The 12,792-nt window shown below is 42.2% G+C and overlaps 1 protein-coding gene across 2 annotated transcripts in view; it reads left to right on the top strand.

Moving 5' to 3' along the window:
* LOC117516392 (beta-1,4-galactosyltransferase 1-like) overlaps positions 1 to 12,792 on the top strand; it is a 149,874-nt gene that overhangs the window by 126,008 nt on the left and 11,074 nt on the right. Inside the window, exon 6 of one of the 2 annotated variants that reach the window (XM_034177368.1) lies at positions 3,687 to 3,791. The exons of the other annotated variant lie outside the window; for it this stretch is intronic. Coding sequence (XP_034033259.1) covers positions 3,687 to 3,791 — 105 coding nt within the window. The remainder of the gene's footprint in view (positions 1 to 3,686; positions 3,792 to 12,792) is intronic. 2 annotated transcript variants of the gene reach the window in all.

Raw genomic sequence — 12,792 nt, 5'->3', positions numbered from 1 at the left:
AACTTTCCTTTTTGCTAAAGCTTATAGTTAGGGCTGGATCAGGTGACCCTGAACCATCCCTTAGTTATGCTGCTATAGACGTAGACTGCTGGGGGGTTCCCATGATGCACTGTTTCTTTCTCTTTTTGCTCTGTATGCACCACTCTGCATTTAATCATTAGTGATCGATCTCTGCTCCCCTCCACAGCATGTCTTTTTCCTGGTTCTCTCCCTCAGCCCCAACCAGTCCCAGCAGAAGACTGCCCCTCCCTGAGCCTGGTTCTGCTGGAGGTTTCTTCCTGTTAAAAGGGAGTTTTTCCTTCCCACTGTAGCCAAGTGCTTGCTCACAGGGGGTCGTTTTGACCGTTGGGGTTTTACATAATTATTGTATGGCCTTGCCTTACAATATAAAGCGCCTTGGGGCAACTGTTTGTTGTGATTTGGCGCTATATAAAAAAATTGATTGATTGATTGATTGACATACATTTGACATTGTTTATGTGTACTAAACTTGAATCAGTCCATCATCTGAATTGAGGCAAGTGGGTGAAGGCTGCAGCAGGAGGGGCCCGTGCCGCCCAGCTTGGGGAGTTGAAGGCTGCAGCAGTAAAAAAAAAACAAAAACAAACAAACAAACAAACAAAAAAACGTTGCCTCCAGGGTGGCAGGGAGGACGCCAGGGTGAGGGGAGTTAATAGGGATGGAGGGAGGGAGACATGCATCGTGTGAGTTCACGCAGTCTGAGATTACACAGCATTGCCCAACTCATTAATCATGATGGACAGATGAGGGGATGAGATTCTGGAAGCAACCATCTTGCTAATATTCCTGTGGGTCAGGGCAGCGCACAAACCAATCAGCACCAAACCTCCCACCATAAAAGCGAATAGAAATAAATCCTCAACGTCTTCCACAGAGAGTGGAGCCAGCATGTCACACTCCATCTCTTTTAGGCGTTGAGAGCATAGCCTGCTGGGTAGGTTCCATCAGGGCATGCAGGGTCCCCCAGCCCTGATTTCCTTGTCAAAAAAAATGGTGTCAATAGCGTTGAGAGACCAGCTGATCAATTCCATGGTTAATTCAAATCTTAATTTGAAGAATTCACAGTCTGGTGAAGCTGGGACTTTGAAGGTCAGAGCAGAGATCGAGAGCAGAAAGGAGGAGAGGGGAGGAATGTGACCGTCCTTGCCGGAGTCACAAGCAGGATGGGAGTGGGTGTCTTCTTCTTTTGCAGACCTCCCATCTTGTGCACCAGCATGGACTCTCAAAATTTCCCCCAATTTCCTGTATTGTCAATTGTATCTGTAGCATCGCCCAAGCAGAGGGTCACCCTTTTGAGTCTGGTTTGCTTGAGGTTTCTCCCTCGGACGGAGTTTTTCCTTACCACTGTCACCTGTGTTCTTGCTTTGGGGGTTGGTAAGGTTAGACCTTACTTGTGTGTAGCGCCTTGAGGCAACTTTGTGTTTTAGCGCTATGTAACTGAAAATAATTTTAAATTGAAAAATTGATATCCACAATCTGGATCAGATCTGAATCAGACTTTGTCAGGTGATAGTAAGTGCCAGTCTGCACCTCACTTTCAAATATGAGAGTTATTGGGGCACATTTGATTAAAATATAATGGCTTACTCCCACATCCAAAGACACGCAGGGTTAGTTGGACTGGAAATTTTAAATTCTCCGTAGGTGTGTGTGGGTGTGAATGTGTTTGTTTGTCTATATGTGGCCCTGCGACATACTGACTTCCTGTCTAGGAGGAACCCCGCCTCACACTCTGACTGCTGGGATAAAATACAGTTGTATCATCAGCAAACCAAATACAAGTCAGGGACTTAGAAACCAAACACAGAATAGAATAGAATGCCTTTTATTGTCATTATACAATGTACAACGAGATTAAGAGCCAACTCCAAAATCAGTGCAGGCAAGTAGGAGGTCTGTCCAAAAAGTAACGGACCTTTTTATTTTTTTCAAAAACTGTATGGATTTGAATCACGTGTGATTGCATCAGCCAAGCTTGAACCTTCGTGTGCATGCGTGAGTTTTTTCACGCCTGTTGGTTGCATTATTCGCCTGTGGGCAGGCTTTGAGTGAGCACTGGTCCAACCCCCCTTGTCGGATTTCTTTTGTCAGTGAAATGGCTGAGCGACTGCCGCTTTGCTCCATGAAATTTTTTTCAGAAACTGTTAGAGACAGCCAGTTGGAAACCATTCGAAAGATTCAGATGGATATCGGTGAAGATTCTGTCGGCGTCACGCGGATTAAGGACTGTTAAAACCTTTTTAAAGACGGCCCACAATGACGGAGGGCGCGCGGCACACCGAGCGGCCATCGACAGGCTGGAACGACCAGATCATTTCTAAACTGAAGGCTGTGTTGATCCAGGACATTGTGTGACTACCACAGAAATGGAAAGAGAGTTGGACATAGCACTTTTGCAGCACATTCCACTGTTACAGGAGATTTTGTAATGAAAGACGTGCGGAGGATTTCGTGCGTCGGCACGGAGCCTCTCATGGCGTGCAACAAAAAAACACCTCCGTGTTGGAAGTCTCACAGGACATGTTGTGGCATGTCCAGCTGTTACACAATATCTCGGATACTCACTCGACTGAAAGCCATCGAAAGCCGTCTGAATCTTCTGAATGGTTTCCAACACGGAGGTGTTTTTTTTTTGTTTTTTGACGGAATGTTGCACATTATCGTCGGTGCATGCGGGAATTCAGGATGGTTACCGTTTTGGGAAAGAAACTGTTTTTGAGTCTGTTTGTTCTGGTCTTAATACACCTGTAGTGCCTCCCTGAGGGAATCAGGACAAACAGTTCAAAGCCAGGGTAGGAGCTGTCTTTAGTGATGTTTAGGGCTCTGCTAAGGCAGTGGGAGCTGTAAATGTCTATCAGGGAGTTGAGAGGGCAGCCAATGATCTTTTGGGCTGTCTTTATGACTCTCTGGAGCCTCTCCCTGTCTGCAGCAGTACAGCTGCCGTACCATACTGTGAAGCAGTATGTCAGCAGGATCTGAATGGATGCTCAATAGAAGGTCAGCAGCAGGTTGGAGTCTAGCTTGTGCTTCCTGAGGACACTCAGGAAGTGCAGCCGCTGCTGAGCCTTCTTGGTGACTGCTGTGATGTTCACAGACCAGGAGATATCATCGGAAATGAGGACACCAAGAAACTTGAAGGTGTGAACCCTCTCCACACGCTCGCCATTGATGAAAAGGGGGGCTGGCTCGATGCTGTGCTTCATTAATATATATATAAAAACAACAATGGACCAAGGACTGAGCCCTGGGCACCCCACGTGATCTTCAAAATTTCACAATTTATCCCACATTATTATTATTATTATAAGGTTACAATTATATTTCCATGGTTTCCCTTTCTGAATGACAGACACAGACATGCACCACCTACTGGCATGGAGAGTTTATGCTTTTACAGAACAGACACGCTATAGATGGTTGTCTGCTGTAGTCTTTGCGATGTGCTCAAATGCAAAGTTTTTCATGCAATGTCGGCTGGATGGCTGTAAGTTCAGTTGATTGGAGTCTCTGCTAGTTGACCTGAGTGTCCTCGGTGTGTCTCCTGCTTTAGACTAAATCAGCTGTGATTAAATGATAAACTCCATAAAGTCTTTGTAGCAGTTGTTTGATAAAATGTTTTACTTTTCTAACTTATTGTGTTTGTACTCATTTGGATACCTTTACAGGATTATATCGAAAGGCTTGACCTTGTCCAGACCTGAGAACAACATTGGAAAATGTCGGATGTTCCGACATAACAGAGACACAAACAATGAGCCAAATCCACAGAGGTAAACTAACCTCACACAAACTGACTCTAACCTTGAGTAAACTGACTAACCTCACACAAACCAACATTAACCTTGAGTAAAGCAACTCTAACCTTGTGTAAACAGATTCTAACCTCACAAAGTAAATCTAAACTCGCAAGGAAATGACAGCTGGTCCTCTGGGCTTTGTTGAGCAGGACAAACACAAAACTCCATAACTTCCACTGAGGAACAAAAAGGCTGAAGTGTGAAATCAATGTTTGCAGAATGTTATTTTTGAGGTCACTGATGACTGAGATACCTCTGTGCAGTAACCAGAAGATACAATTAGCCATTTAAGGACGTTTCCTTCTTTTAGCCACTGGACGCTGCATCGACTGTGTTTATATCTTTCTTTCCGTCGGGATCACTTAAATGGTGAAGACACTTTTGAAATCTTATTGACACAACTTGACTTTGAAGTTGGAACAATTGGGATAATTCAGGGGTCTCCAGTGACCTCGCTCTCCCCTGTCCTCTTATCCCACCCGTCCGTTGATTTGAAAGAAGGTTTTGACCAGTTATTTAAGTTTGAACATAATTACTCTGAGGGCTAGACCACCACTCAGAGATTTATTAGACAGAATTTAACAGAATGCAAGTTTTACAGAATGAGAGAGATCATACCCAGACGTTCTGAGGGTCCCAGGAGCTGAGAGCTTCCAACCAGGTGTCTGGTGTTCCAGCAAGCTCTCAGCAAAGAGGAACCCCGAACAGTGGGCTGGGCTCTGTTTTTATACTCTATGCTAATACAGTGTGCTTATGGTAAACTTGGGCATTATCCTTCATCAGTGTGGTCTTCATCCCTCTGTTTCGTGGCATTGGTCCTGCCCACACGCACTGTGCAGTCTTCTTTTCTTCCTTTTTCTCCTGAAGTGACACCTGTTATTAAACTGATAAGAAATTGTTTTTGGGCAAAAACTGCTAACTGAAGGACTGTCAGCAAGTCTCATCACACAGTTATACCACAAGAATGTTTGCACATCTCAAAATTGCACAACCTTCTGACAAACAAGTCTAATCATACCCGGGTATCAAGTTTAGTCTCCTTCTCTGACGGTTTGTGGTCAGTACTGGCATCCTGTTCCATGTGCTGTTTGCAACATATGGATGTTTCTCAATGTATCTTCAGGGCCTCACCGAAACAAGGACACATCACATTTACAACACTTTCAAAATGCTTATATAAGTAAATCATCTTTATAACAGCTGAACTAATACTTGAAGCAAAAGCAAATCTTAAAAAAAGCAAATGTAATCATAAACATAACATACCTTTAATTTGGTACACACAATACACAATTCAAAAGCATTCAAACATATATGTTCCAAAGTATTTGAACATATAGATATCATGTAATTCACCTTAGCGGTTGGAGACCAAAGAGGAGGTTCATGGATGTGCTGAGAGAGGACATGCAGGTGGCTGGTGTGACAGAGGAAGATACAGAGGACAGGGTGAGATGGAAACGATTGATCTGCTGTGGCGACCCCTAACGGGAACAGCCGAAAGACAAAGAAGATGAGCATATGAGTAATATATTCTTCAACAGCAACAAGCTCTATTAATATATAAATGATCACTTTCAAACATTAGAACACACTCATAAATGTAACAATATATTCTTGGCTCAATAAAAGATAAAGAGTATGAATGGGGTGGGGCACAAATGGTTAATGCATATTTAAGCACATTTAGGATATATTCCTTCAGAAATCAAATCAATTTTATTTATAAGCACCAAATCACAACAGTTGCCACAAGGCACTTTATACTGTAAGGCAAAAGCCATACAATAATTACAGAAAAAACCCAACGGTCAAAACGACCCCCTGTGAGCAAGCACTTGGCGACAGTGGGAAGGAAAAACTCCCTTTTAACAGGAAGAAACCTCCAGCAGAACCAGGCTCAGGGAGGGGCAGTCTTCTGCTGGGACTGGTTGAGGCTGAGGGGAGAGAATCAGGAAAAAGACATGCTGTGGAAGAGAGCAGAGATCAATCACTAATGATTAAATGCAGAGTGGTGCATACAGAGCAAAAAGAGAAAGAAACACTCAGTGCATCATGGGAACCCCCCAGCAGTCTAAGTCTATAGCAGCATAACTAAGGGATGGTTCAGGGTCACCTGATCCAGCCCTAACTATAAGCTTTAGCAAAAAGGAAAGTTTTAAGCCTAATCTTAAAAGTAGAGAGGGTGTCTGTCTCCCTGATCCGAATTGGGAGCTGGTTCCACAGGAGAGGAGCCTGAAACCTGAAGGCTCTGCCTCCCATTCTACTCTTACAAACCCTAGGAACTACAAGTAAACCTGCAGTCTGAGAGCGAAGCGCTCTATTGGGGTGATATGGTACTATGAGGTCCCTAAGATAAGATGGGACCTGATTATTCAAAACCTCATAAGAAGAAGAATTTTAAATTCTATTCTAGAATTAACAGGGAGCCAATGAAGAGAGGCCAATATGGGTGAAATATGCTCTCTCCTTCTAGTCCCCGTCAGTACTCTAGCTGCAGCATTTTGAATTAACTGAAGGCTTTTCAGGGAACTTATAGGACAACCTGATAATAATGAATTACAGTAGTCCAGCCTAAAAGAAATAAATGCATGAATTAGCTTTTCAGCATCACTCTGAGACAAGACCTTTCTAATTTTAGAGATATTGCGCAAATGCAAAAAAGCAGTCCTACATATTTGTTTAATATGTGCATTGAATGACATATCCTGATCAAAAATGACTCCAAGATTTCTCACAGTATTACTAGAGGTCAGGGTAATGCCATCCAGAGTAAGGATCTGGTTAGACACCATGTTTCTAAGATTTGTGGGGCCAAGTACAATAACTTCAGTTTTATCTGAATTTAAAAGCAGGAAATTAGAGGTCATCCATTTCTTTATGTCTGAAAGAGATTCCAACAGTTTAGCTAATTGGTGTGTGTCCTCTGGCTTCATGGATAGATAAAGCTGGGTATCATCTGCGTTACAATGAAAATGTAAGCAATGCTTTCTAATAATACTGCCTAAGGGAAGCATGTATAAAGTGAATAAAATCGGTCCTAGCACAGAACCTTATGGAACTCCATAATTAACCTTAGTCTGTGAAGAAGATTCCCCATTTACATGAACAAATTGTAATCTATTAGATAAATATGATTCAAACCACTGCAGCGCAGTGCCTTTAATACCTATGGCATGCTCTAATCGCTGTAATAAAATTTTATGGTCAACAGTATCAAAAGCTGCACTGAGGTCTAACAGGACAAGCACAGAGATGAGTCCACTGTCTGAGGCCATAAGAAGATCATTTGTAACCTTCACTAATGCTGTTTCTGTACTATGATGAATTCTAAAACCTGACTGAAACTCTTCAAATAGACCATTCCTCTGCAGATGATCAGTTAGCTGTTTTACAACTACCCTTTCAAGACTTTTTGAGAGAAAAGGAAGGTTGGAGATTGGCCTATAATTAGCTAAGATAGCTGGGTCAAGTGATGGCTTTTTAAGTAATGGTTTAATTACTGCCACCTTAAAAGCCTGTGGTACATAGCCAACTAATAAAGATAGATTGATCATATTTAAGATTGAAGCATTAATTAATGGTAGGGCTTCCTTGAGCAGCCTGGTAGGAATGGGGTCTAATAGCCAGGTTGATGGTTTGGAGGAAGTGACTAATGAAAATAACTCGGACAGAACAATTGGAGAGAAGGAGTCTAACCAAATGCCGGCATCACTGAAAGCAGCCAAAGATAACGATATGTCTTTGGGATGGTTATGAGTAATTTTTTCTCTAATAGTTAAAATTTTATTTGCAAAGAAAGTCATGAAGTCATTACTAGTTAACGTTAAAGGAATACTCAGCTCAATAGAGCTCTGACTCTGTCAGCCTGGCTACAGTGCTGAAAAGAAACCTGGGGTTGTTCTTAGTTTCTTCAATTAGTGATGAGTAGTAAGATGTCCTAGCTTTACAGAGGGCTTTTTTATAGAGCAACAGACTCTTTTTCCAGGCTAAGTGAAGATCTTCTAAATTAGTGAGACGCCATTTCCTCTCCAGCTTACGGGTTATCTGCTTTAAGCTGCGAGTTTGTGGGTTATACCACGGAGTCAGGCACTTCTGATTTAAGGCTCTCTTTTTCAGAGGAGCTACAGTATCTAAAGTTGTCTTCAATGAGGATATAAAACTATTGATGAGATAATCTATCTCACTCACAGAGTTTAGGTAGCTACTCTGCACTGTGTTGGTATATGGCATTGAAGAAGATAACAAAGAAGGAATCATATCCTTAAACCTACTTACAGCACTTTCAGAAAGACCTCTACTGTAATGAAACTTATTCCCCACTGCTGGGTAGTCCATTAAAGTAAATGTAAATGTTATTAAGAAATGATCAGACAGAAGGGGGTTTTCAGGGAATACTGTTAAGTCTTCAATTTCTATGCCATATGTCAGAACAAGATCTAAAGTGTGATTAAAGTGGTGGGTGGACTCATTTACATTTTGAGCGAAGCCAGTTGAGTCTAATAATAGATTAAATGCAGTGTTGAGGCTGTCATTCTCAGCATCTATGTGGATGTTAAAATCACCCACTATAATTATCTTATCTGAGCTAAGCACTAAGTCAGACAAAAGGTCTGAAAAATCACAAAGAAACTCACAGTAACAACCAGGTGGACGATAGATAACAACAAATAAAACTGGTTTTTGAGACTTCCAGTTTGGATGGACAAGACTAAGAGTCAAGCTTTCAAATGAATTAAAGCTCTGTCTGGGTCTTTGATTAATTAATAAGGTGGAGTGGAAGATTGCTGCTAATCCTCCGCCTCGGCCCGTGCTTCAAGCATTCTGACAGTTAGTGTGACTCGGGGGTGTTGACTCATTTAAACTAACATATTCATCCTGCTGTAACCAGGTTTCTGTAAGGCAGAATAAATCAATATGTTGATCAATTATTATATCATTTACTAACAGGGACTTAGAAGAGAGAGACCTAATGTTTAATAGACCACATTTAACTGTTTTAGTCTGTGGTGCAGTTGAAGGTGCTATATTATTTTTTCTTTTTGAATTTTTATGCTTAAATAGATTTTTGCTGGTTATTGGTGGTCTGGGAACAGGCACCGTCTCTACGGGGATGGGGTAATGAGGGGATGGCAGGGGGAGAGAAGCTGCAGAGAGGTGTGTAAGACTACAACTCTGCTTCCTGGTCCCAACCCTGGATAGTCACGGTTTGGAGGGTTTAATAAAATTGGCCAGATTTCTAGAAATGACAGCTGCTCCATCCAAAGTGGGATGGATGCCGTCTCTCCTAACAAGACAAGGTTTTCCCCAGAAGCTTTGCCAATTATCTATGAAGCCCACCTCATTTTTTGGACACCACTCAGACAGCCAGCAATTCAAGGAGAACATGCGGCTAAACATGTCACTCCCGGTCTGATTGGGGAGGGGCCCAGAGAAAACTACAGAGTCCGACATTGTTTTTGGAAAGTTACACACCGATTCAATATTAATTTTAGTGACCTCCGATTGGCGTAACCGGGTGTCATTACTGCCGACATAAATTACAATCTTACCAAATTTACGCTTAGCCTTAGCCAGCAGTTTCAAATTTCCTTCAGTGTCGCCTGCTCTGGCCCCCGGAAGACAATTGACTATGGTTGCTGGTGTCGCTAACTTCACATTTCTCAAAACAGTCGCCAATAACCAGAGTTTGATCCTTGGCGGGTGCGTCGCCGAGTGGGGAAAAACGGTTAGAAATGTGAACAGGTTGGTGGTGTACAGGGGGCTTCTGTTTAGAACTACGCTTCTTCCTCACAGTCACCCAGCCGGCCTGCTTTCCTGGCTGCTCGGGATCTGCTGGGGGACAGCTAACGGTGGCTAAGCTACCTTGGTCCGCACCAACTACAGGGGCCTGGCTAGCTGTAGGATTTTCCAAGGTGCGGAGCCGAGTCTCCAATTCGCCCAGCCTGGCCTCCACAGCTACGAATAAGCTACACTTATTACAAGTACCATTACTGCTAAAGGAGGCCGAGGAATAACTAAACATTTCACACCCAGAGCAGAAAAGTGCGGGAGAGACAGGAGAAGCCGCCATGCTAAACCGGCTAAGAGCTAGTAGCTGCACTAAGCTAGTGGATTCCTAAAAACACACAAAGTGAATAATGTGTAAATAATTTAGAGGTGATTCAGCAGAGGGAGTGCTTTAGTTAAGGCACGTGAAGATTACACTGTGAAACAAATCGTTATCTAGTTATCTAGATCAATCTAACTACACAGATTAAACAGCTAACAGATACAGCAAAACACCGCTGTGCTCCGGAACAGGAAGTGATACAATACCGCAGTGAGAGCCAACCACCAGTAGAGGAACTGGTAGAACAAATAGTCCATTTGCTGCTCACTCTCTCATCTTAAACAGCTTATTCCATTTAAGGGTTGGGGGGTGGTGGGGTGGAGCCTAGCCTAACAGTCATAGGGAGTGAGGCAGGGTTCACCCCGGACAGGCCGTCAGTCCATTGCAGGATCACATACAGAAAAAAAAAACACATTCACACTTAAGGGCAATTTAAAGTTTCCAGTCCAACCAACCTGCATGTCTTTGGATTTGGGAGGAAGCCGGAGCACCCGGAGGGAACCCACACAAACATGAGAACTCCACACAGAAAGGCCATACGTGGGAATCCAACCCATGACCTTCTTGCTGTGAGACAAGTGCTAACCACTAATCCACCGTGCTGCCCGTCCATTTGATAGTTTGTATTGATCTATTATTTACGTGTGTGAATAAGAATCGTGTATCGATACATCATCTGCATCTATATCTGATCCCTGAGGGTTAAAATATGGAATCAAACATTTTTCAGAGGTCCATGGCTGTGTTTAATGACCTCCACCAACGAAGTTAGAGGAGGTTAATCAATCAATTCAATCAATTTTATTTATATAGCACCAAATCACAACAAACAGTTGCCCCAAGGCGCTTTATATTGTAAGGCAAGGCCATACAATAATTACGTAAAAACCACAATGGTCAAAACAACCCCCTGTGAGCAAGCACTTGGCAACAGTGGGAAGGAAAAACTCCCTTTTAACAGGAAGAAACCTCCAGCAGAACCAGGCTCAGGGAGGGGCAGTCTTCTGCTGGGACTGGTTGGGGCTGAGGGAGAGAACCAGGAAAAAGACATGCTGTGGAGGGCAGCAGAGATCAATCACTAATGATTAAATGCAGAGTGGTGCATACAGAGCAAAAAGAGAAAGAAACACTCAGTGCATCATGGGAACCCCCCAGCAGTCTACGTCTATAGCAGCATAACTAAGGGATGGTTCAGGGTCACCTGATCCAGCCCTAACTATAAGCTTTAGCAAAAAGGAAAGTTTTAAGCCTAATCTTAAAAGTAGAGAGGGTGTCTGTCTCCCTGATCTGAACTGGGAGCTGGTTCCACAGGAGAGGAGCCTGAAAGCTGAAGGCTCTGCCTCCCATTCTACTCTTACAAACCCTAGGAACTACAAGTAAGCCTGCAGTCTGAGAGCGAAGCGCTCTATTGGAGTGATATGGTACTATGAGGTCCCTAAGATAAGATGGGACCTGATTATTCAAAACCTTATAAGTAAGAAGAAGAATTTTAAATTCTATTCTGGAATTAACAGGAAGCCAATGAAGAGAAGCCAATATGGGTGAAATATGCTCTCTCCTTCTAGTCCCCGTCAGTACTCTAGCTGCAGCATTTTGAATTAACTGAAGGGTTTTCAGGGAACTTTTAGGACAACCTGATAATAATGAATTACAATAGTCCAGCCTAGAGGAAATAAATGCATGAATTAGTTTTTCAGCATCACTCTGAGACAAGACCTTTCTAATTTTAGAGATATTGTGCAAATGCAAAAAAGCAGTCCTACATATTTGCTTAATATGTGCATTGAAGGACATATCCTGATCAAAAATGATTGGAGTCATTTTTGATCAGGATATTGTGGACCTTGTGGAACTCCATAATTAACCTTAGTCTGTGAAGAAGATTCCCCATTTACATGAACAAATTGTAATCTATTAGATAAATATGATTCAAACCACCGCAGCGCAGTGCCTTTAATACCTATGGCATGCTCTAATCTCTGTAATAAAATTTTATGGTCAACAGTATCAAAAGCAGCACTGAGGTCTAACAGGACAAGCACAGAGATGAGTCCACTGTCTGAGGCCATAAGAAGATCATTTGTAACCTTCACTAATGCTGTTTCTGTACTATGATGAATTCTAAAACCTGACTGAAACTCTTCAAATAGACCATTCCTCTGCAGATGATCAGTTAGCTGTTTTACAACTACCCTTTCAAGAATTTTTGAGAGAAAAGGAAGGTTGGAGATTGGCCTATAATTAGCTAAGATAGCTGGGTCAAGTGATGGCTTTTTAAGTAATGGTTTAATTACTGCCACCTTAAAAGCCTGTGGTACATAGCCAACTAATAAAGACAGATTGATCATATTTAAGATCGAAGCATTAATTAATGGTAGGGCTTCCTTGAGCAGCCTGGTAGGAATGGGGTCTAATAGATATGTTGATGGTTTGGATGAAGTAACTAATGAAAATAACTCAGATAGAACAATCTGAGAGAAAGAGTCTAACCAAATACCGGCATCACTGAAAGCAGCCAAAGATAACGATACGTCTTTGGGATGGTTATGAGTAATTTTTTCTCTAATAGTTAAAATTTTATTAGCAAAGAAAGTCATGAAGTCATTACTAGTTAAAGTTAAAGGAATACTCGGCTCAACAGAGCTCTGACTCTTTGTCAGCCTGGCTACAGTGCTGAAAAGAAACCTGGGGTTGTTCTTATTTTCTTCAATTAGTGATGAGTAGTAAGATGTCCTAGCTTTACAGAGGGCTTTTTTATAGAGCAACAGAGTCTTTTTCCAGGCTAAGTGAAGATCTTCTAAATTAGTGAAAATTAACTGAAGTTAAAAGCATCGTCTGTAAATAGCGCTTCTTTTTATTTTG

The sequence above is a fragment of the Thalassophryne amazonica genome, chromosome 8 (assembly GCF_902500255.1).
Source record: "Thalassophryne amazonica chromosome 8, fThaAma1.1, whole genome shotgun sequence".
NCBI lineage: Eukaryota > Metazoa > Chordata > Actinopteri > Batrachoidiformes > Batrachoididae > Thalassophryne > Thalassophryne amazonica.
This window is presented reverse-complemented; position numbering and strand designations above follow the sequence as displayed.